The sequence below is a fragment of the Chionomys nivalis genome, chromosome 26 (assembly GCF_950005125.1).
Source record: "Chionomys nivalis chromosome 26, mChiNiv1.1, whole genome shotgun sequence".
Lineage (NCBI taxonomy): Eukaryota > Metazoa > Chordata > Mammalia > Rodentia > Cricetidae > Chionomys > Chionomys nivalis.
In genome coordinates, this window is record NC_080111.1 from 9,102,061 (window position 1) to 9,126,402 (window position 24,342).

General features: G+C 38.1%; 1 protein-coding gene across 1 annotated transcript in view; it reads left to right on the forward strand.

Annotated features, from left to right (window-relative positions):
- The window catches only part of Col5a2 (collagen type V alpha 2 chain), a 127,352-nt gene that overhangs the window by 87,377 nt on the left and 15,633 nt on the right, over nt 1-24,342 (forward strand). The window contains exons 13-43 of the mRNA XM_057758517.1: nt 12-65; nt 1,008-1,061; nt 1,777-1,821; nt 2,270-2,323; nt 3,604-3,648; nt 5,356-5,409; nt 8,630-8,728; nt 9,038-9,082; nt 9,183-9,281; nt 9,700-9,753; nt 9,955-10,062; nt 10,641-10,694; nt 11,214-11,312; nt 11,781-11,834; nt 12,516-12,614; nt 12,722-12,775; nt 12,859-12,912; nt 13,824-13,877; nt 14,749-14,802; nt 16,027-16,071; nt 16,380-16,478; nt 17,818-17,925; nt 18,189-18,242; nt 19,464-19,517; nt 19,666-19,719; nt 20,445-20,498; nt 20,876-20,983; nt 21,092-21,145; nt 21,677-21,730; nt 22,627-22,788; nt 23,452-23,559. Of these exons, the coding sequence (XP_057614500.1) occupies nt 12-65; nt 1,008-1,061; nt 1,777-1,821; nt 2,270-2,323; nt 3,604-3,648; nt 5,356-5,409; nt 8,630-8,728; nt 9,038-9,082; nt 9,183-9,281; nt 9,700-9,753; nt 9,955-10,062; nt 10,641-10,694; nt 11,214-11,312; nt 11,781-11,834; nt 12,516-12,614; nt 12,722-12,775; nt 12,859-12,912; nt 13,824-13,877; nt 14,749-14,802; nt 16,027-16,071; nt 16,380-16,478; nt 17,818-17,925; nt 18,189-18,242; nt 19,464-19,517; nt 19,666-19,719; nt 20,445-20,498; nt 20,876-20,983; nt 21,092-21,145; nt 21,677-21,730; nt 22,627-22,788; nt 23,452-23,559 (2,187 nt within the window). The remainder of the gene's footprint in view (nt 1-11; nt 66-1,007; nt 1,062-1,776; nt 1,822-2,269; nt 2,324-3,603; nt 3,649-5,355; nt 5,410-8,629; nt 8,729-9,037; nt 9,083-9,182; nt 9,282-9,699; nt 9,754-9,954; nt 10,063-10,640; nt 10,695-11,213; nt 11,313-11,780; nt 11,835-12,515; nt 12,615-12,721; nt 12,776-12,858; nt 12,913-13,823; nt 13,878-14,748; nt 14,803-16,026; nt 16,072-16,379; nt 16,479-17,817; nt 17,926-18,188; nt 18,243-19,463; nt 19,518-19,665; nt 19,720-20,444; nt 20,499-20,875; nt 20,984-21,091; nt 21,146-21,676; nt 21,731-22,626; nt 22,789-23,451; nt 23,560-24,342) is intronic.

Below are 24,342 nucleotides of genomic sequence, written 5' to 3' on the forward strand. Positions count from 1 at the left end.
CTTTCCCACAGGGCGCTCGAGGCTTCCCTGGTGCTCCTGGTCTCCCAGGCCTGAAAGGTCACAGAGTAAGTTTGCCTTATTCTCTGTTTTACCGAGAGGGGCCCAGGGATAAACCAATCAGAACCTTGGCAACTGTTTGTGCCAACTGCCTTTATACTTGTCCTCGAAATACTCATCTGCATTACTGAAATTGTAAATACCATACATTTCCTTTGAATTTCATATAATTCTATTACAAAAAGGCTGTATTACGTGAGATGGTGCTATAGTGACCAAGAAGAGTCTTAGGTTTACGACCTCAACTACAAAGTGGATGCACTGGGGAAAGAGAGAATCATTATGTTGTAGGGCAATGAGTGACTGGATTAAAGTGGAGGACACTGGGTCAAAAAGGACACAACTTGGCGGACAGTAGTTTTTTAAACTGGAGATAACGAGTGGGTGACTATTAAATATGGTGTACACAAATATAATCTATCATCAGCCTTCTACTATACATGTGTCTGTATTGGAATGTAGTTATCATTCTATCTTCCATCCAAAGGCAAGGCTAGTATCAGCTATACTATACTGGGGAGTTACTTTTTGAGCTATTGAAATTCTGAGTAGAATGAATGTCCTCATTGTCAAATTACTTTACTTTTTGGGTGTCTGTTGAGGAATGGTTCCAGGACAACCCGCACCCAAGAATACAGCTTTTAAAACTATATAAACCTTGTGATTTGTGTAGGGTCGGTATATATTTTGTAGCACAGATTAATTTTCTAGGAAGTCATATTTTTGTTGATCAATGCTTTAAGCTTGGGAACATTTTTTTGTGAAATCTTATTTTTTCTAACATATTTCATGAAAGTATTCAAAGTTTAGAAAAATAGTGAGCGATTATTTGACCTGTAAAGCTTGTCTCCACAAGACCCCGTGTATGAGTGTGTTTTGGGTTCTTTTTTTATCCTTTTGAAAACTGAAGAAAACCAGAAATATTTATAAATTTCTACTGTTCTTTGCAGGGACACAAAGGTCTTGAAGGCCCCAAAGGTGAAGTTGGAGCAACCGGTGCCAAGGTATTTGTTCCACATTAACCCTGATTCTGTGCAGACTTGCAGCTGCCGTGGGCATCACTAACCCTGACTCAGTGCAGCAGAGCAGCTGCCGTGAGCATCACTAACCCTGACTCAGTGAAGCGGTGCAGCTGCCGTGGGCACCTTTAAAGAGGAAATATATGGAAAAGAGAGGGACTTAAACAAACAAACAAACAGCCAGGTAAATAAAAAGTTTCCTGGTTACTCCACTCTTTTCCAGGGACTTTTAGCCATTCTTTCTGTCCCAAAGTGATTTTCTTTTTATTTAAGTAGAGAATATAGCACAGAAATTTCAAGGTTTTCTTAAGAGGAAAACATCACTGTGAGACAATGTCTAGAAAATGTGTTTTAAAACTTTTATTTCTCAATTTCCTACCAAAATTAACCTAGTCACCTTTAGTGTTGTAAAATGTTATCTGGGGTATATTGGACATGTCAGTGCCCACTGGCCAGAAGTGCCAGTTTATGTCAGTCTTGTTTAAATCCCCAGCTTTAGACTTTATTTCTATAGTAATTAAACTTTCGTTTAATTTTAAGAAAAGATAGTAAAAGCAAATTCTGAGCCCTTCCTTTGGAAGCACCCTTTTCAAATGTCTTTTTTGAAACCGTGCCTTCGACATCGCGCCTTTATGGAGCAGCGTTTTGGTAGCTGTACTGAGATTCCTCACACTGTGATGTGCTCTCTCCTTTGTTTTAGGGTGAAGCCGGCCCCACCGGTCCGATGGGTGCCATGGGCCCTCTGGTAATCCTCACATTCTTTATTTCTTTCTTTTCATATTGCAATAAGGAAATGTTCAAATAGAGATGCATATATTTGCTAGGAAATAATTCTGAAAGGTAGCCGATAGAAAAGCAGTCAAAGAAAAGCCAGCTCTCCATTTGGAGGTCGGCCCATCCTGGATTTCAGTGCTTTCCTTTAGCATGGTTATAAACAATTACTCTCCTCTATTTAGCCTTTAAATCCTGTTATGTGATCTCTATTTGTATCGGGATTTGCATCTCCATAGATAAACAGATTTTTCACATTCAAATTTTCTCCTTTTAATATTGCTTTTTATATCAATTACATTATTTTATTTCTCAGGTCTTTTTTTTATTTTTATTTATATTGTGTCTAAATTGGATGAGACAGTGAAATAAAACCATCACATAAACTCAGATTAGTTATCTCTTTTCTGTGTCACTTGTAGGGACCAAGAGGAATGCCGGGAGAAAGAGGACGACTTGGACCACAGGGTGCCCCTGTAAGTATACCTGCATCACGTCCTTATTGAGAACTATGTTCAACATTTTTCAGTTATGTTTTTGTAGATATGCTTTTTAAATGAGAGCAATTGCAGGGCATATAACTTTATGCTTGGGTTATTTTTATTTTGGAACACACTTCAAGTTTGAAATATTGGACAGTGTGGCCTGACATTCTGAAAGCTGTGGGAAGAATTCAGAACACATCTCTCCCAGGTTCAGTCATCACCACCCTTTGGCCTAGTCCCCATTAAGCCTTTCCAAATGCCTGAGACAGCTATTGTAGGCTCAGCCCATTCCTTTAGTCTGTATGCTGTCTCAGTTCACCGTTGGAGACAACACTTACCAGCTGAGGATGATCCCACCTCCATTGGATGCTAACTGGCTAGCGAGGAATCCAGCTTAAAATATCTTGTGGCTCATCTGATACCAGTGGACTCTGGGTCTTATGTCCGTTTTCTTAGACAAGAGTTTGAAAGCTGTGCCTTGTTGAGGAGAAATTGATGGGGGAATGCATTAAAAAGCAAGCCCATGAAAGAGAAATAAGGAAGTAGGCTTTGAGAGAAGCTGGGTAGTGTTGCAAGGACAGCAAAGACTGCAGTAAATATCTGGAGAGCTATCATCCTGTGTAGACATGACCAGAGAAAGGGCAGCAGTGGGAAGTCTGCAGTCTCCAGGGAGAATCTGACTGCAGCCCTCAGCAGGTGTTGATTCAGCTGCTTCAGGGGACCCTTCCATGAGACTCCATCCTGACGGGGACCGGTCTGAGACCCACAGATTTAATTTGAGCTTCATTTTTTGTTTGTGCTTCCTGTGTTCTTAGCTATTTTGCTTGCTTATTTTGCAAAATCACTTGTCTTCAGAGTTAATCTGCTCAGTAAGAAAGCCAGGATGCTCAAACTATCTTTGGATCAGAATTTACATGACATAGGGTGATGCAGTTAAGTAAAGCGAATATTTGGAGCTGTTTTCTTTCCTTAATCTTGAGGGTTAATTGTTTTTTTTTTGTTTGTTTGTTTTCTACTGATACAGGATAAATATGTTTATTGCTACCTTATAAAAGGCATATATATAATATATATGTTTATATATATTATATGTAAAATCTGTTTTATATAAACTCATGCTTTTTTATCACCATTAGTTCAATGGCACTTGTTATCAATCATCCTTAATATATTTTTTTCAATATTTTCATGGTAAACTGTTTGGGAAATAAATGAATCACTGTCAATGATGCAATTCCCTCTTTGAATTCTCTCTCTTTTTTAAAAATTAGGGACAACGAGGTACCCATGGTATGCCTGGAAAACCTGGACCAATGGTTAGTTGTGTTATTTTCATATTAACTAATTAATTGATCCACTATCACTTTGTATATTTTTATTTATTTATTTATTTCTCCATTTTTTAATTTTAATTTTATTTTATTTATTTTTGTGTATTACAATTACAGAATGCTCACTGTATTGTAGACACATGGGATTAAAAACACGACAAGCACGGATCTTATTTTTGAAAACTGATGTATTAATTAATATGTGTGGAATACTACAGTCGATGATGTAATATAGTGAATTTGAAATACAGAGCATAGAAGAGGATAGCTTAAACCTACAATATATGAAGGATGTAAATAAAGAATTAACAAGGAATAATTATCAAATAAAATCTTGAGTTATTGATACATAAAAGGCAGGACTATTAGACCAGCTATAGAATAATTAAATGAAAAAATATGAGGAACTCAAGGAAATACTAATGAAAAGACTGAATTGGCAGGTAGGTCACACAGTTGCACTTACTGTTAAGGAATGTTTGCTCTCTTTCCAATCTCAGGTATTGAGAAGCCACTCTGTGGCATTAAACATAGGCATACATGACCAGAAGGAGCATCAGCTGTCAATGCTGTAGATGGATGAAGGGGTCAAGACCGAGTGTGAACACCATTAGCTTAATTCCAGGAAGGGGCTGTAACAGTGTAACCTAAATCTAGTATATTGGCAGTGAAGTCCAACTGTTGAAAGGGTAGACATGAATTCAAGTAGCTGCACAAGATAAGTTGTACTAATGATATAAAACACTAAAATGTGAGAGAGAATAGGGATACTGGATCGCATGGGCCAATTTAAAAATTTTATTTTTTCCATATTCCCAAAGTGAAATAGAAATATAGTAATCAAAATTCTTGACCCTGCAGATTTTTCTTCCCCTTGTCACTCAAAAAAAAAAAAAAAATGAAGCGAAAGATAAGACATAAGGAATACATTTTGAAATGATTTTATTAATTCAAAACACCTGGAATCAAAACACATGATTCAAAGAAGTGCAGTAAGTTAGCACTATATCCAAAGCTGCATGATGAACATTGGTTTACTCTGAACACTTCAGCTGTGCATCCTTACAAATTCTGGTGGTGTTACACAATGTGCACTAGTGTCATCCAGATGGTTCTGGGATGTCATTTGTTCAGAACGAAATACAAGATTTTGCTGCAAGCTACAGCTGCTCAATGATTGTCCTGGAGACTCAGTTAACACGGACAAACCAAGGCACACCTTTCAAGAGACACATGTTTCCATTGTGACGCCATCCATTTTATGTGGCACGATTAGGAAATTTGAGATTCATTTATTTTATGTGTAGGAGTATTTTTGCCAAGTGTGTGTGTGTGTGTGTGTGTGTGTGTGTGTACCATATACATATCAGATATCCAGATAGTTGTGATCTGCCATGTCTATGCTGGTAACTTAACCCAGGTTTTCTGCAAAAGCAGCAAGTGATCCTTGCTGTTGAGTTGTCCCTTCTGCCCTGGAAATTCAATTCTTATGGTTGACCCATCGTATACATCTTTGAACACTACTTTAAGCCAATCTTGGATGATACTCATAACATAATTACATTGTTTAGTATGATGTGCCTATGGATCCTATCTGTTAAAAATACAGATTCACACCCTCTGAATAGAAAAATGATGTCATTGTATACTGATTAAAAATATGTGATTACTTTGCCAATTTCCCTTTTGTAGGGTCCCCTTGGGATACCTGGCTCTGCTGGTTTTCCAGGAAATCCTGGAATGAAGGTAAAATAGTAACAGCATTTGATGAGTCAGGGTCATGTCAGTAATTGAAGAATCTGGGGGGGGAGTATTCTTTTTTTAATTAATTAATTGATTTTTCCCAGTCCAATCAGTTTTCCCTCCCTCCTCATCTTCTCCCAGTCCCTTCCCCTATCCACTCTTCCTTTTTTCTCTTCAGAAAAGGACAGGTCTCCCATGTACACCAGCCAGAAAAAGTATATCAAGTTGTAGTAAGACTCGGCACCTCCTCTTCTATTGAGGCTTGGCAAGGAAACCCAGTAGGAGGATGGGGTCCCAAAAGCTAGTAACAGAGTTAGAGACACAGCCCCTGCTCCCACTCTTAGCCCTATAAGAAGACTAAGTTACACAACTGTAACATACATGCCAAGGGCCTAGGTCAGTCCTAAGCACAAGCTCTCTGAGTGGAGGCTCAGGCTCTGTGAGCTTCGATGTACCCAGGTTTGTTGATTCTGTGGATTTTCTTGTGATGTCCTTGGGCCCTCTGGTTCCCATAATCCTTCTTCTCCCTCTTCCACAGGATTCCCCAAGGTCCACCTAAGGTTTGACTGTGGGTCTCTGGATCTGTTTCCATCTGTGGCTTGCTGAAGTCTTTCTGATGGCAATTCAGATAATAGGCAACAATCTATGAGTATAGCAGAATATCATTAGGACTCATTTATTGACTACTTTTTTTTGCTAGTCATGTTTAACAAAAGAAAGAGCCTAGCATAGTATGTTCATGGTCCTTATCAAGGGAATTAAAAAAAAAGAAAATGGAAAAATGAAACCTGCTATATGATATGCCATTAAACAAACGTTACTTAAAGCCATATAACTGAACTCTACAGACAGATTTTTGAAATGGTTGTAAGATAAGAAAGAACAATTTTGAGCTGAGCGGACACTCTGTTCTTGGAGAGAGTGTGGAAAATAATCAAAGCGGACTGTTTTAAGCAATGGGAAGTCCAAATAAATTAAATCTTGCAAAAGCAAGAAAAACTGTTCTGTCACAACACGCTGGCCGTTTCTCAGCCCCTCCCTGCCCTTAAAGAAGGAAGTAGGGAGGACACTTGGCGTCCCATGTGGGAACGGATTAAGGCATTCTGTGGGTGTTGTGACACAGTTTGTTCTCTCAGTTCTTTGGGAGAGAGTCAAAGATTACAGTAGGAGGACAATAAGATTGCACTAGCTGAATCACAAATAAACTCAAAACACTGATTCTGAGTTGTGAGCCTCAGGATCTGATTTCGCTCTGCTCCAGGAGCTATAATTCTGTTGGTCTTGAAAAAAAGTTTTCCTCAGGACATTCAGCTTGCAAACATGACTGCATCTGTGGCCCCTCAGGAGCTTCTCTGTGCCTCATTTTCCAAAAGAATTCTGTCCAGGATTCAGTGTGATGATTTGTATAAATGCTCAACGTGGGGGCTGGGCCAGCCAATAAAGCTATGATAGGTTCCTACTTCCTGTTAGGAACTGTCCTCAGACTAAATGTGAATTTAGGAACTGTCATTTTCAGTACTTTTTGAGATATGAGAATCAATTAGTCAAGTCACTCTTCAGGCTGAGAGCTTTAAGTTGAAGTCTTAAGTAACTGGTTTTTGTTTTCATGGAGAATCTGTTCCTTTAGGACTCTGATCTCTTGAAAGCCTACATCTCTTTCCTTCCTTCCCATGTTCCCTGTCCTCATCCTCTTTCCTCTTCCTGTTTCTCTTACACAACACTGGCCCTTCTTACTCCCCTCCTTCCTCCTTCTTCTTTCCCTCCTTCCCATTTTTTTCTGAGCTATGTGAGCAGGTATCTACCACTGTGATACACTCCCAGCCCTGAAATCCAAGCTTTAATAATACTGGCTCTTGACCCAGTCCTAGTTCATGCTCTTATTAAAACATACAAAATTCCTTCATGCTTCCAGGGAGACTCCCCACCCTCAAACTAAGTGCTCACTAGGCAAGTAAGGAAAGAATATTCCCCATGCCTTGGTCTGTGCCCTAGCAGAACGTAGTGTCTCCTCACTGCACCTATAGCTGACATAGCTTCTCTAGAGACTTGGGGTACTGTCCTGTACCCCTGTGTATTAGTAGGACTCATTTGAGGCTATCGAATCCTCCTTAATGAAACTTAAACATGCAGTATGTTGGGTATATCTCAGAATTTATTTTACTGTCTCTGCCTCCTCACCTCCTCATTATAAAACCTCTGGGTCCTTGATTGTAGTTATTTCTCTAAGACAATGTATGGATCAGCTTTAACATCCAGTCATTTGCATTTCAGTAAAGAGTGGAAGGAATTTAATATGTTTTATTACTATATATTAGCTCCCTAAAGCTTACAATTTTAGTTTTCACTAAAGAAATATGGATTCTTCTAAGGAATATGCAGGATAAAATATAGAACCAAACTTGAATTTTAGAGAGACATAGGAAGGGCTTGTGGTAAAAATGTGTCTCAAAATTGCATAAAAGAAACTTATACCAAATTTGTTTGTACGAATCAAAGGTAACCTGAGGATGCTGGACTGAAGTACAGGTTGCCATGGCCCTTTGCTCCACTCTTCATGCTGTTATTTTAATATCTCCTGGTTTCTAGAAGAGAAACTATCATTTATTTTGTTAATGTATTGGCTTTTTCATTAACATTGCAAGAAGTTAACATGTTTATTAGTCACTTCGAAATCAAGTGTTTTCCTCTTTATTGAAAAACCATTTCTCTAAAAGTCAATAAGTGCACGTTTAATGAGTCAAGAGTATATTCTTTACTCTGAAACATAATTTTCTATATAGCTTCTACAGAAATTACTGCCTCTAAATTGTAGAGTGAAATTTGTGTAATTTTACGGCGAGTTTAATCCATTCAAATTTATTGAGTCCTGTAACAAATTTTAGCTATAAAATAGCGGTAGATTGTGGGAATACTTAGAAATCTTCTGTTGTCTTCCATGTTTCAATCAAGCTTTACTTGTGTGGTTCTTTGTTGGACTTCAGATGTCCGGTGCTGTGGGAGTTCCTTCTGCTCCTTCAGCCAATAGCCTTTAAGATACAAGCCCACTTGGGCATGATCTCTTAAGGGCTATTGGCTGAAGGAGCCCCCTGGTTTGCACTGATTATAAAGCTCATGGTAGCTTCAGATTGTAGATTTAACATGAAAAGCCCCAAATATACAATTGCCTTTAGACAACAATAGTAGTATTTTACTTAAGTTAATGTTTTCTTCTCCATCCCTCTAGGGAGAAGCAGGTCCTACTGGGGCCCGAGGCCCTGAAGGTCCTCAGGGGCAGAGAGGTGAAACTGGGCCCCCAGGTCCAGTTGGCTCTCATGGTCTTCCTGTAAGTGGTGTCTCACGCCTCTAGAAGCTAGCCCAGGAAGATGCTTACTTATTACAGCATCAGAAGATGGAATTTATTTTAATATAATCAGTTCTAAATTAACACTCAGAAAAAAAGCACACTTTACTTGCCAATACATCTTGTTTCGCCTACCTAATAGAAAAGGTTATCCATGAAAGTACTGTTTTGCTATAATTGTGGATTTTTTTTGTTTGCAACTCTTCTGCCTCTCCTTAGATGATCTGAATACTATGTTAACTGTGTCAGATACAGGTTAATATTTACAAAAGTGCTTCACGTACTTTTCAGGGTGCAGTGGGAACTGACGGTACGCCTGGTGCCAAAGGCCCCACGGTAAGTCACAACATTTCTGTCCAGTGGTTTTCAAAGGGAAGCAGTCCCTGGCTTTAGATTACTGCAGGTTCTATGCTCATGTCACCGTTGCCGCTGGCAGGGCTCTGCTGGAACCTCTGGTCCTCCTGGCTTGTCGGGACCTCCTGGATCTCCTGGCCCTCAGGGCAGCACTGGACCTCAGGGAATCCGAGGACAACCGGTATTGTCTCAAATTCTTTTTATAAGTGTTTTCAGATTTTGGTATCATTGCATCATTTCCCCTTTCCTTTTCTTTCCTCCAAGCCCTCCCATATACCCATCCTTGCTATCTTTCAAATTCCTGACCTCTTTTTCTATTGTTTTTATGTACTCATATGTATGTGTGTATATATGCATTCATGCATGTATGTATGTATTTATATGCTGGGCATGGGTGACTATGCTTGTAATCCTAAAGCTTGGGAGATGGAGACAAGAGCAAAGGTGTCAATTTACCCCATACAAGTACATACATGTACTTCACATGAACATGCACAAAAATTATGACATTTCATTTTAGTACTAATTCGATATAGACTCAAGAGCCTATTCATTGCACTTAATTTTTATTTCTTTCTACTATTGATATTTTATTTTAGGGTGATCCAGGAGTTCCAGGTTTCAAAGGAGAAGCTGGCCCAAAGGGGGAACCAGTAAGCCTTCATGATTTTAATGATGAAGAGTATTAATATTGTCTAGAGGCGCATTGCTTAAATGTTTCATGTATGTAAACTTGCAATGGCATAAAATAATTATTTAATATACTTTAACTTTTTGCTGACTAAATGAGGTGAGTTGACCCACTTGAACTTAATGAATGACTCTTACTGGAACCCATGTATCTGTTTTAATAGGGGCCACACGGTGTCCAGGGTCCCATAGGCCCACCTGGTGAAGAAGGCAAACGAGGTCCTCGAGGTGACCCAGGCACAGTTGGTCCTCCAGGCCCAATGGGAGAAAGGGTATATTTGAATAATAAACTTAATTTTCCTCTCCTTTCCTGTGTGCGTGTTTTGGGAGGTTGCAGGTGTAAATTTGTGACTGGGAAGGAGCAAAGGTTGTTGTGTTGTATATATATATATATATATATATATATATATATATATATATATATAAATGTATATATATATATGTATATATATATATATAAACTGGAAGGGACTGTCATTATCATATGTTTGTGTACAGTTTTAGTGAAATCCAAGGTTTTCTTCTATAAGATTACATGAAAGCATGCTAACACTGGCATTTTGGTCACTATAGATAGTGATTTTGCTTCCTGGGTCTACATACTAGTTTTTTTCCTGTGTTTATTTTAAAATTATCTTTTAGACGTTTTCTGGAATATTTGTTTCTATACTCATCTTCATCAAATTTCCAATTAATTTTTTCTAGTAAGATTATTTTCTTTATATTTATTTTTGCTGGGCTAACTTGATCAGAACTCTGAAAACCTAACAGGTTTTCAGTAAAATTTATTCACTAGTCATATCACACAATGAACAACAGGATCTCAGAACTGCAGTTTTGTTCGTTGCAGGGTGCTCCTGGCAATCGTGGCTTTCCAGGGTCTGATGGTTTACCTGGACCAAAGGTAAGATTACATCAAAGCTGATATTTCCAGGATGGGCATGCATCCTTGGCTCATATAAGTTTATACTCATAGGGGTCATAGAAGCAGGTATTGGCTTAACTCCAAACCTGCCCTGTCTATTTTTTTTCTTTTTAGTACTAGGAGGTCCTGGGAGATGGATGATTGTTTAAATTAATATTAGCGCTAATGAGGCCTGGCTTCTAGACTTTCATGGGTCACTTCTGAGAACAAAAGGTTGTAGGGCTTTAGTTTGGGTGATGTAACCTTTAGATGAGATTTAAACTCTAAAATTTTTCCCATATTAGAGTGACACTGTGATTTCATCTTTCTTTAATCCTGGATAAGGCCATTTCACAGCGGGTACAAGTTAGAACAAAACACTCAATGACATTGTTTCCAAATGCATCTCTCTCAAATCTCTGACAAAATGGTTGCATATTAATGTATATTTGGAAAATTAAGAACTTAATGTCTTCTGGCTTTGTTTCAATTCTGCCCTGTCTGTCTTCTTTGGAATAGGGTGCTCAGGGAGAGCGTGGTCCCGTAGGTTCTTCGGGGCCTAAAGGAGGTCAGGGAGACCCAGGACGTCCAGGTGAACCTGGGCTGCCAGGTGCTCGGGTAAGAACTTCGTAGCTCTACGCTGTCAACATCCAAGTACTTCTGCGTTCATTGGAGTTTCATTTCCTGTTTTTATGTTTAGCTTGCTTTACAACATAGACCATCATTTCAGTAGTATATGGGCTATTTTACAAACATTGATATGCTATTTTTGACCTGTACATAAAGTACAGTCATGTCTAAGGACCATGTTAAAGGCATACACACAAATAGCATCACTGTTCTTCTTGGGAACGGTATCTCTTTGTAAACTTTTGTAACTTCTAATTTTTATGCTCCAAAATAACCTATTTGACCTTTGGTAAAGAAAATTGTTGGTTCTATTTAACAAAAGGTCATTTAACATTTTATTCAAACAGTGAAACTGCCCATCTGTTTAGTTGGTTACAATAAAGCATCACTGTTCTATTTAAAGTCTTCCCACCAGTGGCTTTTTGCAACAAATTAACAGTCGATTTTCCTTGCCAGGGTCTGACAGGAAACCCTGGGGTTCAAGGCCCTGAAGGAAAACTTGGGCCTTTGGTAAGTAATTGGAGCAATTCCATACCATTCCCAGCATATGTGTAAGTTATTTATTTATCCTGGCAATGGTGACCATGACTACATTTTTAAGTGCCCCATGGTAACAGCTTCTTAGTATCTATGAACTCTCAAACTGAGCAAAATGCAAGATAAATTCTCTTAATTGGGTGTTTAAAATTGAAATTTATTCAGTAAAATAATATCCTTTAATATTGCTAAACTTGTCTGACATTGTTCTTTTTCCCTGGTGGCCTTCTAGTTTTCCATGTTCTAGAAATAAATAACTTGTCAGCGTATGCATCCGGGTGCAGAATCTCTTCTTTAATGTGAACTGGGGAAGTTTAAATATTTATGACCACAAAACAGAGGCTGAAAGAAGGGAAAGCTTGACTCTTAGAATGAGAGGGCCAGAAAATGGTGGCAAGGAGGCTTATGAATGGAGCAAAATTAGAATTTCTGCTCTAAATGTTCAAAGTGCCTCGGGGCTTTATAGAAACAAAACAAGTTAAACCAGGCCAAACAACAAACACCTATCTGGCTGTTCTCACTCACTAACATCTAAATAGAAGGAAATTCACTTTTAGTTAGGATGATATTGACTGTTAGCCAAGTCAGTTGGCAATGCGGACAGAGCCGTGCTTAGAACTCATCTTACCTGCCTGTTGTCTGTCAATTCTGCAGGGTGCTCCTGGGGAAGATGGCCGGCCAGGTCCTCCAGGTTCAATTGGCATCAGAGGGCAGCCTGGAAGCATGGGCCTTCCAGGCCCCAAAGGTAGCAGTGTGAGTACAGCCGACAGCGCGTAACAGGTCCCGGGAGCCTGCAGCGGGAGATCGGGGCAGGGGGCTCCATCTGATCAAATTTAGAGCAGTGCCCCTGTATCTTTTAGGGTGACCTTGGAAAACCAGGAGAAGCGGGGAATGCTGGCGTTCCAGGACAAAGGGTAGGCATCCATCTTCTGGTATTGAATAAAAAAAAAAAAATTACGATGGCCTCACTTGAAATGTTATGTCCTTGTGATCCTAGGGGGCTCCTGGCAAAGATGGAGAAGTTGGTCCTTCAGGTCCCGTGGGGCCCCCGGTATGTGACTTGCTTCGATGACATTGTACATTGTGTTTCTCCAAGGTTTTCATGAATAAGTTTCAGGGAAGGGAATGAGGAAATAAGGGACTGGAGGTGAATTTCAGTTGTCTTTTTGTTTTATTCCTTTGATGGATTGCTCCCTCCTACTTGGGTAAAAAGACTGACCTCATTTCAAACTGTAAAACGGTATCTAGTGACAAAGGTTGTTACCCCCATATGCCATAGTTGAAGAATTTATCAGCTGTCAAAAATAATGTTTGCGAATATTTTAATGTATTCATTTAAATGTATAAATGCATACATAATTCCACCTAGATTATAAAAAATGTATCTTAAAAATGCATTTAATTTGGTTGGTTTTGAAAAGGTAATAAGAAAGGATGCTCATATTTTGATTCTATGTTTTCATCCTGAGTTTGTTTTAATTTTTTATTAAAGATGTTTTGACATATTGAGTTTTTATGGGGTCAGGTCAGTTTAAGTATCCTCTCAAATGTTGAAATAGCTTTTGTTAATACTCCTATAGGAAATTACAATTAATAGAAAGAAATGTCAATAGAAATACAACCCTTTAAATTGGATGTAGGAAATGGTGGGTTTCCTATAGTCTATCTATAGTTGGCTTTAGGCTTTTTGTATTTGAATTAAAAACAAAGCAAAGCCAAAACAAAAGCCATTCTATAATTTCTTCACTAGCTTTTTAAATGAAATGTTCTCACTTTGAAGGACTTCAAACAGTGGGATTTGGTGACTCTTAATACCAGGGTGTTATCTGACTAATACGTAGAGCAGATGTCTGGAAGAAATACAAAGAGATCAATACCCCTGGTTCACGTAAACAGAAAACAGACGTGACTATCTGGTGGGATTTATACTATTTTTCTTTTCTTTTTTACTTTTGCTCTTAGGGTCTAGCTGGGGAAAGAGGAGAGCAGGGTCCTCCAGGTCCTACTGGCTTTCAGGTATGTATTAATTTAGATTTTCATTTATTAAACACACGCACACACACACACACACACACACACAATATGGAAAGCAGCCAGTTTGTGAATGCTGAACCTGCGCTGCTATCAGTTGGCAGACTGAGTCAGAGGGGTTGCTTTGAGTGCAGTCAGCCTGTGTGACCTATTAAGTTCCAGGCCAGGCGAGACTGTAGAGTGAGACCATATTTTATAAGCATGAGAATATGTCTGTGCTTGGATACATGCACACGATAGAATGCTTGAATGTGGCAGAGTCCTCTAATTTTTAGACATCTTCTGTTATCATAGTTGTGTGTAACCAAATACTGTTGTTCAAAGATAGGGAATGACCTTCCTCTGAACAAAATGATTAACCACAAATCTGGTAAGAAATGAATGATAATAGAATGTTCCCAACATCTCGGCAGGTTCATTAAACTTAACCTTACCTGATTTTATTAGTATAGTTACTAAAACTTGTTCATAGATTGTTTCTATATAGTAAACATTAGTTATGGGCATTAAAAAAGTCAGTTTGTGGAAGCATCAGGCCTTCTGCCAACAATATTCGAGCAGTTCAAATGTGCTAGAAACAAAACAAACATGGAGAGCCTTGTATTATATTCTTATCCTAATTTTTAAGTGCTATGTGCAAAGAAGAAGCTAGCCTTAAAAGCCAGGTATGCCCTGTGCCTTGTAATAGGTGGCTTTCCTGATGTATCTGGGCACTATTTTTCATAACTTTTCTTAATATGTCCATGCAATGTCCTTTGTATTGAAGTTAAATAAAGTATAAAATGTAAACTATTTGGTTTGGTAGCTGGTAAAACTTTCAGTGAATCATGAGATCTATTTGTCACTCTCGTTTTAGGGGCTTCCTGGGCCTCCAGGGCCTCCTGGGGAAGGTGGAAAGCCAGGTGATCAAGTAAGTTTTGGAAATAATAGCATCAAGACTATAAGTTGGTAGATTATAATATCATCTTTGATGAGTGAAGCCCTAGGAATTTTGTTCAATGATTCAATTATGTCCATTGACAGGTGAAAGAACTCAGATGTTTTGTGACTTCCTCAGTTCCACTTTGAACTCAACTCACTTGCTTCTTATGCATTTTATGCCTAAAATATCACTAGATGATTCATGGTCTGAAATTGATATAGGCATTTAATGGCAGATAGATTTGCTCTTTTATCTTCGAGCAATTAATTTGCTTATTACCACTCAATTAACATTTGCTCAGCATTCTGTGTGCTTGCCTCAGTTAAGCACACCACCTTCTCAGCTGGACAGTTGGTTGCAGACTGTGGAACTCTGTATTTCCAAATAATAGAAGAGATAGAATATTGGGAAACAGTATAATAACAGTGTGATCCAAATGCTACAGCAGGGGAGACACAATGTGTATTGACTTCTTGGTATAGGAAGACTTTCCAAAAGTAATATTGTACATAAAATATGAAGGATAGAAGATGGAAAAATATTGCAGGAAGTGGGAATGGCGAGCGTAAATGCTTGCTGAGTAATTTAAGGCACCGTAAAAATGCAGTGTCAGAAGTGTGAGCACAGGACGAAGTGATGGAGATAAAGTTGGAGGTGTGAACCAGGGACCAGATTGAAGGGAGTTCTACTGTGAGCTTCATTTGGTCATTTTTAGAGTGTAGGGAAACTGGTAAAAGACTGTTAAGTAGCAAGTGCTGCAGCCGATATTCTATATATTTATTTATATATTCTCTCTATATAAATATAGAATGTTTATACACACACACATATATAAATATTAGATTCAATATAATTGAAATTCAGTTAGTTGAAATGACCGGCTATTATGCGTTTTTGTATGTTGCTTTCCTTCTATTTAAACCCTTCCCAATACTCTGTTTTAAAAAAGATGCTATAACTATGTTCTGTTATCTCTGAAGAATCTAATACACTATCTTTGTGAGAAAATAGTCTATTCATTCTCACTGCCAAAAATAATCAGACATTTGGGTTAATACAAATCTTTTCAGAAAAATGTATTTCCTCAATTGTAAAGATATACATATTTTTCACACTGTAGTATTTATTATAATAGTATACTGCAGAGCCTGTGATATTTGATCTAGAAATATTTCCAATAATACAAGAGCTTCCATTTTTTAAATTATCTAGGGTGTTCCTGGAGAGCCTGGAGCAGTTGGCCCTTTGGGACCTCGGGTAAGCATTTTCTGTTGTGTGATTCATTTTGTTTCCCATTGGCTACAGAATAAAGAAAGTCTTTTATCTTAAAGGATGTTTTATTTTAAGTATTAAGCTGTTCTATTCTTTGAAAAATTTATGGGATACCTTTCTTGTAAGCAAAGATTATCTTTAGGCCCTGTTCATTTCTTTGTACTAAATTAGAAAACCTGAGCCATTATAGTGGTTCCATTATAAAAACATTTGTCCTGTCGAATTTTGTAGAAACTTTTAAAGTTTGTTTTAGGCTAATATTAAGGCTATCTGACATTCTGATGTCATACTAGGGAGAAAGAGGGAATCCTGGAGAAAGAGGAGAGCCGGGAATAACGGGGCTGCCTGGGGAGAAAGGCATGGCTGGAGGACATGGCCCTGATGGTCCAAAGGTAAGTGCAGTCCTGACCTGGGCTTCCCGAAAACTCTAGAACTTACCAGCTGTCCCTGGAATGCATCTTCGCTTGGTCTACTGGGATAACTTGATTAAATTATTTTTACTTCAACAAATCTTTAGCGGGTGCATCTTGGGCTTTTTTTCTGGCAACTAGAAAGTGAGCTTTCTATGGTGGGGATGAGGAGCCCAGGCACAGGATGCTCTGTCGTACATGCATGAGCTCCCAATACTTGTACATTTCGTTGGTAACATCTGCTAATTAACAGAGATGAGAAATGGAAACTGTTACTTGTTGGGAGCATCTATGAATGCAAGAGAAAAGAAATGGAACATCATAGTTTATTAGTAGGTGAAGCAAATTATGTGCTCATGTTCTTCATCTTGACTCCATGACTACAGTTACTGCCTGTTTGCAAACCTGTAGGTTTGGATATAGTATAGCATAGAGAACATGCCTGTGTGCTCTCATGTGCTTTCTTGGGGTTGGTAGACAACAATGTAGCCAAGTTTCATGTGTGGAACTGAAGTGGAATTTCACATGACCATATGACTAAGAGGTCTTTAACATCGTCAAGGTCCAGGATGACAGAGCAAAGCCAATCTCGATTTGACTGTGCATTTTTCTGGGAACCAGCTTAATCTCACAGGTTTTCCAAGGAAAGAGAGAAATGTTTCTTTTCCCTAAACACAATATCTTCTTTATTAATGTATCTACCATGGTCAATGGGGTGGGGGAAGCAAGGGCAATTCAATTAATTCTATTTGAAAGGACATTTATTTTTCTTTTGATTTGAATTAGTGTTTCTCTATAGAGACAGGTTGGGTGTGGGTCATGAAAGTAGGACCATGAGGACCATGGGGAGGGGAACTAATGTTGACTTTGGGGAGGGTAGCATGTCACGTATGTGACATGAAAGTAGAAAAGAAGCCACTGGAAGTGGTATAGTACAAGAGATGCGAAGAGGGTTGGATAGGTATGAGTAGGATCATCAAAGAGAAATTATCTTCAAAATTCCACAATGAAATTTAATATTTATATACTAATTGCAAATAAAAATTAAAAGTATATTAACAAACAGGTAAGTTAGAAAAAAGAACAATATAATAGAGGGGTTGCGGTGAACAAAAGAGAGCAGTTAGACATATAAGCCAAAACTCAAAATGTAAATTACATTGTTTTTCAGAAATCCCACTATGATACAATTTCCCCAAGTGCTAAATCTGAGCATTGAGATTTAATTTAATTGCTAGCATTCAATTATTTAACTAAAACAGCAACTTCACAGGTTTTGGTATTAATATACTAATACAATCTCATCATTTATTCCCTTTAGGGCAATCCAGGTCCAACTGGGACCATTGGAGACACAGGGCCACCAGGTCTTCAAGGCATGCCAGGAGAAAGAGGAATTGCAGGGACTCCTGGCCCCAAGGGTGACAGAGTAAATCTTGTTTTTTTGCTAGTTAACTTTTCCAGTGTATGTATTTAGACTTTCTATAATAATGACTTTCTAAGTAGCCTTTTATCTCTCTCAGCCTGAGTGATAAGTCATTTCTTCTTCTAATCATCTTTATTTATTTAGAATATGCCTAGTCAGGTGCTGTTGTAGTCTGCAGCTGGTAGAGCTGTGAAGGAGACATGAAGCTTCATCTGGAGCACAGGAGGCACAATTAAATGAACAGCTGCTATTTCGTATTTTTCCAGGGTGGCATAGGAGAGAAAGGTGCTGAAGGAACAGCTGGAAATGATGGAGCAAGGGTAAGGGAAAGGTTATCTTCTCGAACGGGCTACAAATGTACATTATCGTTCATTGTCCTATGAAATTGCTTTAAATTTTAACAGTAATGTTACTCATGCTGATTTATCATCAAGAATGTAACAGCGATGCTGTTTGAGACTTGATGTAGATTAACAGTGGGTACTTATTTTACTTCCTCTGCATTTTAGCAATACAACAAATAAATAAAGTCATAGACCACACAAAGCTATCTTTATATCTACCAGGCTTATAAAATGTGTGTGATGGAGCAGATCATTGATTGCTTTATTTGTAGTAACTGCGATGCATTGTTTTAGGAAAGAGGCATTTGCTGTAAGAAAACAATAATATGTTTTCTCGACATTAATAACAGCTCCCCTATACAAACTGGGTACTTTCATTTCCTATGCATATAAGTAATGAGCTGTTTTCTTTTCTTACTCAGGTTTCAGGAAGTGTTCTAGGAAAATTATTAAAGGATTTTTTTTCTGTTATAGATCTGGAGAAAACAAAAACCTTTTGTCAAGAATATACAAATAAGAAGTAAATTTCATTTTTTCCATTCTTTCAGTAATGCACATATAACTTTCAGGACAAAAATATTGACATACCTGTGAAGAAGAAGCACAAAATTAACAGAGCACTTTTTCCTAAAGAATCCCAACAATATACGCCTTTAAATATTGTGATTATGTGTCCTGAAGTCCCAGGTTCTGCCCCAGGTAGTGACTGTCCTACACTACGCATCAACAGGACTACATCAAAATCAGTGAGCCTTGATGTGGATGACTCTTTCATCTTAAACACTGAGGCATGCTTAGTGTCATTGAATTTATAATAATAGAATTACATTTTGTTATTATCTTAGAATTTAAGAGAGTAGTACAAAAGAAAATCCAATTTTCAATCTATACGCAAATTTCAAGATAGATACTAGCAAATTAAACAGGTTGTAAAATCAAAGAAACATTGCCAAAGAAAGCTGCTAATTTAGATCCAATTTGAAGATGGTTTCATGTTGAGAAATCTAGTTGCTAGTGTGTGGACTACATGGCATAAGTCTTGAGAAGGTAGAGGTGCTGTCATCGTGGTAAACAATGACTTGAAAAAAACGCAATCATGCTACAAAAATAATAGCTGATTTTCTTGCTTATTTATTTAAACGTGGAAATTTCTGTACATGTCTTTCCTCAGTGTACCTATGTCTTGTTAATTTATAGGGTCTTCCAGGTCCTTTGGGACCACCAGGTCCTGCAGGCCCTACTGGAGAAAAGGTAAGCCGAAAGATATCTCTGTGCACTCCAAATAACAAGGCCAAAAGTGTTGCTGTTTCTCAGAGTCTGGTTTACCTGCACATTGTGCCTGGTGTTCTTTAATTGTGTTGTGCACTAGATACTTAGTTATCTAAAATCTGTTTTCTAGGGTGAACCTGGTCCTCGAGGCTTAGTTGGCCCTCCTGGCTCTCGTGGCAATCCTGTAAGTGAAAATCTTTTAATTTTCCTTAGTGTGAGGTTGAACACTAATAGTATGAGGTTGAACACTAAAAGAATTTTTCTTTGGTTGATCTGTCTGTCTGTCTGTCTGTCTGTTTGTTTGTCTATCTCTACCTACCTACCTACCTACCTACCTACCTACCTACCTACCTACCTATGTCTATCTGTCTCTGTCCGTCTGTCTGTCTGTCTGTCTATCTATCTATCTATCTATCTATCTATCTATCTATCTATCCATCCATATCTATCTATCTATCTATCTATCTATCTATCTATCTATCTATCCATCCATATCTATCTATCTATCTATCTATCTATCTATCTATCTATCTATCTATCTATCATCATCTATCTATCTTTCTATCATCTATCTATCATCTATCTATCTATCATTAATCACTATCTGTCTAATCTTTAATGTAACTTTTATGCTTATTGTATTATGTTATTTACAGCTCCCCAGTTTTCAAATTTTATTGTCATTAAACTTAAAAAATTATTAGCTACACAGTCTATTAAATCTAGACATGTAGCTTTTTTCTGAGTATTTGAGTTTCTTTGATCTCAAGAATCTTGTTCAATGTCCTCCAGTTTATGATTTAACTTAAGGCTCTTCCTCACGCAATGCAGTTGACTTCTCTACATACAGTTAGCTACATAAACTGCATATTATGTGCCAAAACTTCATTATTGCTTGTCTCCTTTTAGGGCTCTCGTGGTGAAAATGGTCCAACGGGAGCTGTTGGTTTTGCTGGACCCCAGGTAAAATTTTCAAATATTTCTAACTTACAAGTTAAAACTCTTCTTAGTAGAAGAGTTTAAAAGTCTTATTTTTGTATGTCTTGGGATATATTAAAATCTTTAAATTTTAAAATAATTTATGTATTATTCAGCATATTTTCATAGGTGGAACAAAAGTTGATGTTTATAGTATTTTAGTTAATGTAATTATTTTCTATGATGAAGATATGCTAAAATTTCTTTGAGAAAGTTTTAAAGAAGATATTGAGGTTTTTTTCAGAACATGTTTAAATACACAGCAATGTTTTATAAGATTAAATGCCATGTTAATAATAATTACTATGAAAAATTTATTTATTAGTCTTAAAGATATTTACTCATTTGAAAATTGCATTTAGGGTCCTGATGGACAGCCTGGAGTCAAAGGTGAGCCTGGAGAGCCAGGCCAGAAGGGAGATGCTGGGTCTCCTGGACCCCAAGGGCTAGCAGGATCACCTGGCCCTCATGTGAGTTAAAAATTTTAAAAAGGAAATCTTGATACTGGGACCCAATGTGTACAATGCACAGTAGCTGCATTTGAGCTCATTTTGTGATCTTTTGGTTCTTCCCCGTAGGGTCCTCATGGTGTCCCTGGACTGAAAGGCGGCCGCGGAACCCAGGGTCCACCTGTGAGTCTCTTTGCTGTTCTGGGAATTGTGCACAGCCAGTTGAAAATATCAAATGTGTCCTGGTTATAAAATAGCTAACTGTCATCCAAGGATGTAGTGACACATCATCTTATGTATCAGCTGTATTACAGAGCAAAGGGTGCTTAGCTTAACATGAAAATCTGGGTGAAAGTCACTTTTGTTACTTGTGAAAATCCAATTGCTTCATGTGAAGCATAAATTTATATATCAAAGTATTATATGTTTGATATTTATATATCAAAGTAAAAATACCTTATGTAATTGATTACACAAAAGAGCCTGTGTAGCTTTAGCTGTACCTTTATATGTTAAAAATAAAAGTCAAAACAGAAAAACTGTTTGACCCTATCAGTTAATCCAGATTCTCTAAAATATTTGAGGAGCGAGAAGCGTAAAAAGCTACGTGGTCATAAATACAAGAAGGAATCAACAGGCCCTAAGCCTCCTGTGTGAGATGTAGGCTTCAGGCATCTTCTTATCTGAACTGATTGTATGGTATTTTGTTCTTAGGGTGCTACAGGATTTCCTGGTTCTGCCGGCAGAGTTGGGCCTCCCGGGCCTACTGTAAGTCCATTTAGACTTAAATCATTGGTAGTACGTTTAGTCCATGTCCTTGTATGTATGCCACACACATGTGGCCTTTTAACTATTATTTTTATTGAATCTCTTCCTGATTTGTTTTTCTCTTGGTTAAGTCTTCTTGCAGTCATAGTGATATCTCACCAAAACAAATCCAAAGTTACCAGTCAATGAACTTGGAAGAGATTATTTGCACGTTCTTTCTAAGCTAATGTCTGACCACGATTCTGTTTGAGTACTAAGTACTTTTTTGTTCTGTGCTAATAATGCATCTCTGAAACTTTCTTCTTCAAAGTTCATTCTTTTATGTACATGGGTGTGTATGCCTGCACGAGTTTATGTACCATGTGCATGCAGATGCTGGTGGAGGCCAGAGAGGGTGTTGCATCCTCTGGGAGTAGGGTTAGAGGCATCTGTGCTCATCACGTGGGTGCTGGGCATCAAACCATGTCATACTGAAGAGCCATGGGGGCTCTTGATAGCATCACCTTGCACCACCCCCTGAGAGTTTCTTTAGTAAATCCTGTCATAAGACCACTTTAGACCAGCCCAAATAAAATAAAACATTATAATCTATAGTTGGAACAGAATATTAAATATGTTTGAAAATTAAAATTAATTCCATAGCTCTTAATAATGAGAGATTAAATGGTCATCTGGAAATGAAATCTGGGCTTTTCTCAGGGTTATTAGTCTATGGTCTGCTGTGCCTTGTCTTCTTTTGGTTTGGTCAAGTATTCGCAGTAAGCGATTATCTCAGAAGGTAACAAACAGTCCTGCAAGGCTGTGCCCTCTGTGCTGAGGTAGAGGCTACTAGGTCAGCTCTTCTTACTTAGCTCCCACTTTGGCCTCCTCATTGCTTCTTTTTTGTGTTGTTCTAGGGAGCTCCAGGACCTGCAGGGCCCATAGGCGAACCTGGGAAGGAGGGACCTCCTGGTCTTCGTGGGGACCCTGGCTCTCATGGAAGAGTGGGTGATAGAGGACCCGCTGGCCCACCTGGTGGCCCAGGAGACAAAGGAGACCCAGGAGAAGATGGACAGCCTGTAAGTTTGGCCTCTGTTTCACTTCAACTCCAGCTGAAATATTTATAATAAGAAACTTGTAATAATCACTGCCATAAAATCTATCAAAATATTATTCTGGAAACATTCCTAAATGCTTTCAACTGATTAATTTACATGAAATTTTCAATTTCTAATTCTCTCTTATAAAAGTATATCTATGTACATACACACACACACACATACACACACACACATATATATATATATATATATATATGTTTACAAAATGATAAAGGACATGGTTTTCTTAAACTAATCCAAAAAACCCATTCTTTATCTAATGTCCCCCATGTGAAGAAAATAAAATATATGTTATCATATTTAATATTTGCATTCTACTGAATATTGACATTTTTGAAATATAATCCTTCTAAATTTTCTTTTTCATTTTTTTAAAAGAAGGAAATAGTTTTTGAATAGTTCTCTCCACTTATTTTCCTTAGCTGTCAAGTTCTTTCCATGTGTTGAATAATATTAGAGGCTGTGCTAGGACCCATAAGTATTGACATTCATGGTTTATGAAACGAGAGGTTTTTCTCCTCATACCTCATCAATGTCTATAAAGTCATAGTTAACTATATAAATTACTCAGATATGGACTCATTCTGTAGAGTAGTAATTATAGCCTGCTCTCACCATTAGGGTCCAGATGGTCCCCCTGGTCCGGCTGGTACCACTGGGCAAAGAGGGATTGTAGGGATGCCCGGACAACGTGGGGAGCGAGGCATGCCTGGTCTTCCTGGCCCAGCGGTGAGTAACTGTGTCAATAGTCACCAGATACATGATATAACTTTTGCAGTAAGAATTTGTTTTACTTGATGAGTTGGTTCAGATAGTCTTAAGCGGACATGAATTCCTAGCTTTTAGAAACCTTTGATCTTAAATGTTAAATGTTTAACATCCTTGACAAACATTAGTTTAACCATGGAGCTACAGAGGTAGATAACAAGTGTTTGGATTTTTGGTGACTTAAATCTTTCTTCAAATATTAAAAACAGTGCTGGCAAAGGGGGATGGCCTTCTTGAGGCTTGGTAGTATCTTTTAACATAAACATCCTTAGCCAAACAGCCATACCTCACAGTAAACCATCAAAGAGAAGAACTGGGTGACTCACATTAGAAGTGGTTGTGGGTGAACTTTAATCTCCTGTTTCCCGTGGATGCTCCAGGATCTGGTATTCTTTGGAATACGGAGGAAAGTTTGATGCTCTATAAACTCTGGCATGACTCATTTTACCAGTGGGTGTTTGCAGTGTTTGAGGCGAAAATGGTGTTCTTAAGGAATGTGGACAGAGATTGGCTTCTTGGTATGTTAAACTAGAAGACCTTTGGGTAGAAATATGAAGGCAGCGTATTAAGAGTTAAAGCTTATCTTGCTGACATCAGAACTGAGCCAAGAGCTGGAAAGTAAAATTCTTCGGTGATGAGTCTAAAGGACTGGAACACATTTTAAACAAATGGGCAGAAAACGCAAGAGTGATAAGGATGCGTATGTCTTTGTAGAGACACGGATTCCAGAAGTGCAAAATTCAT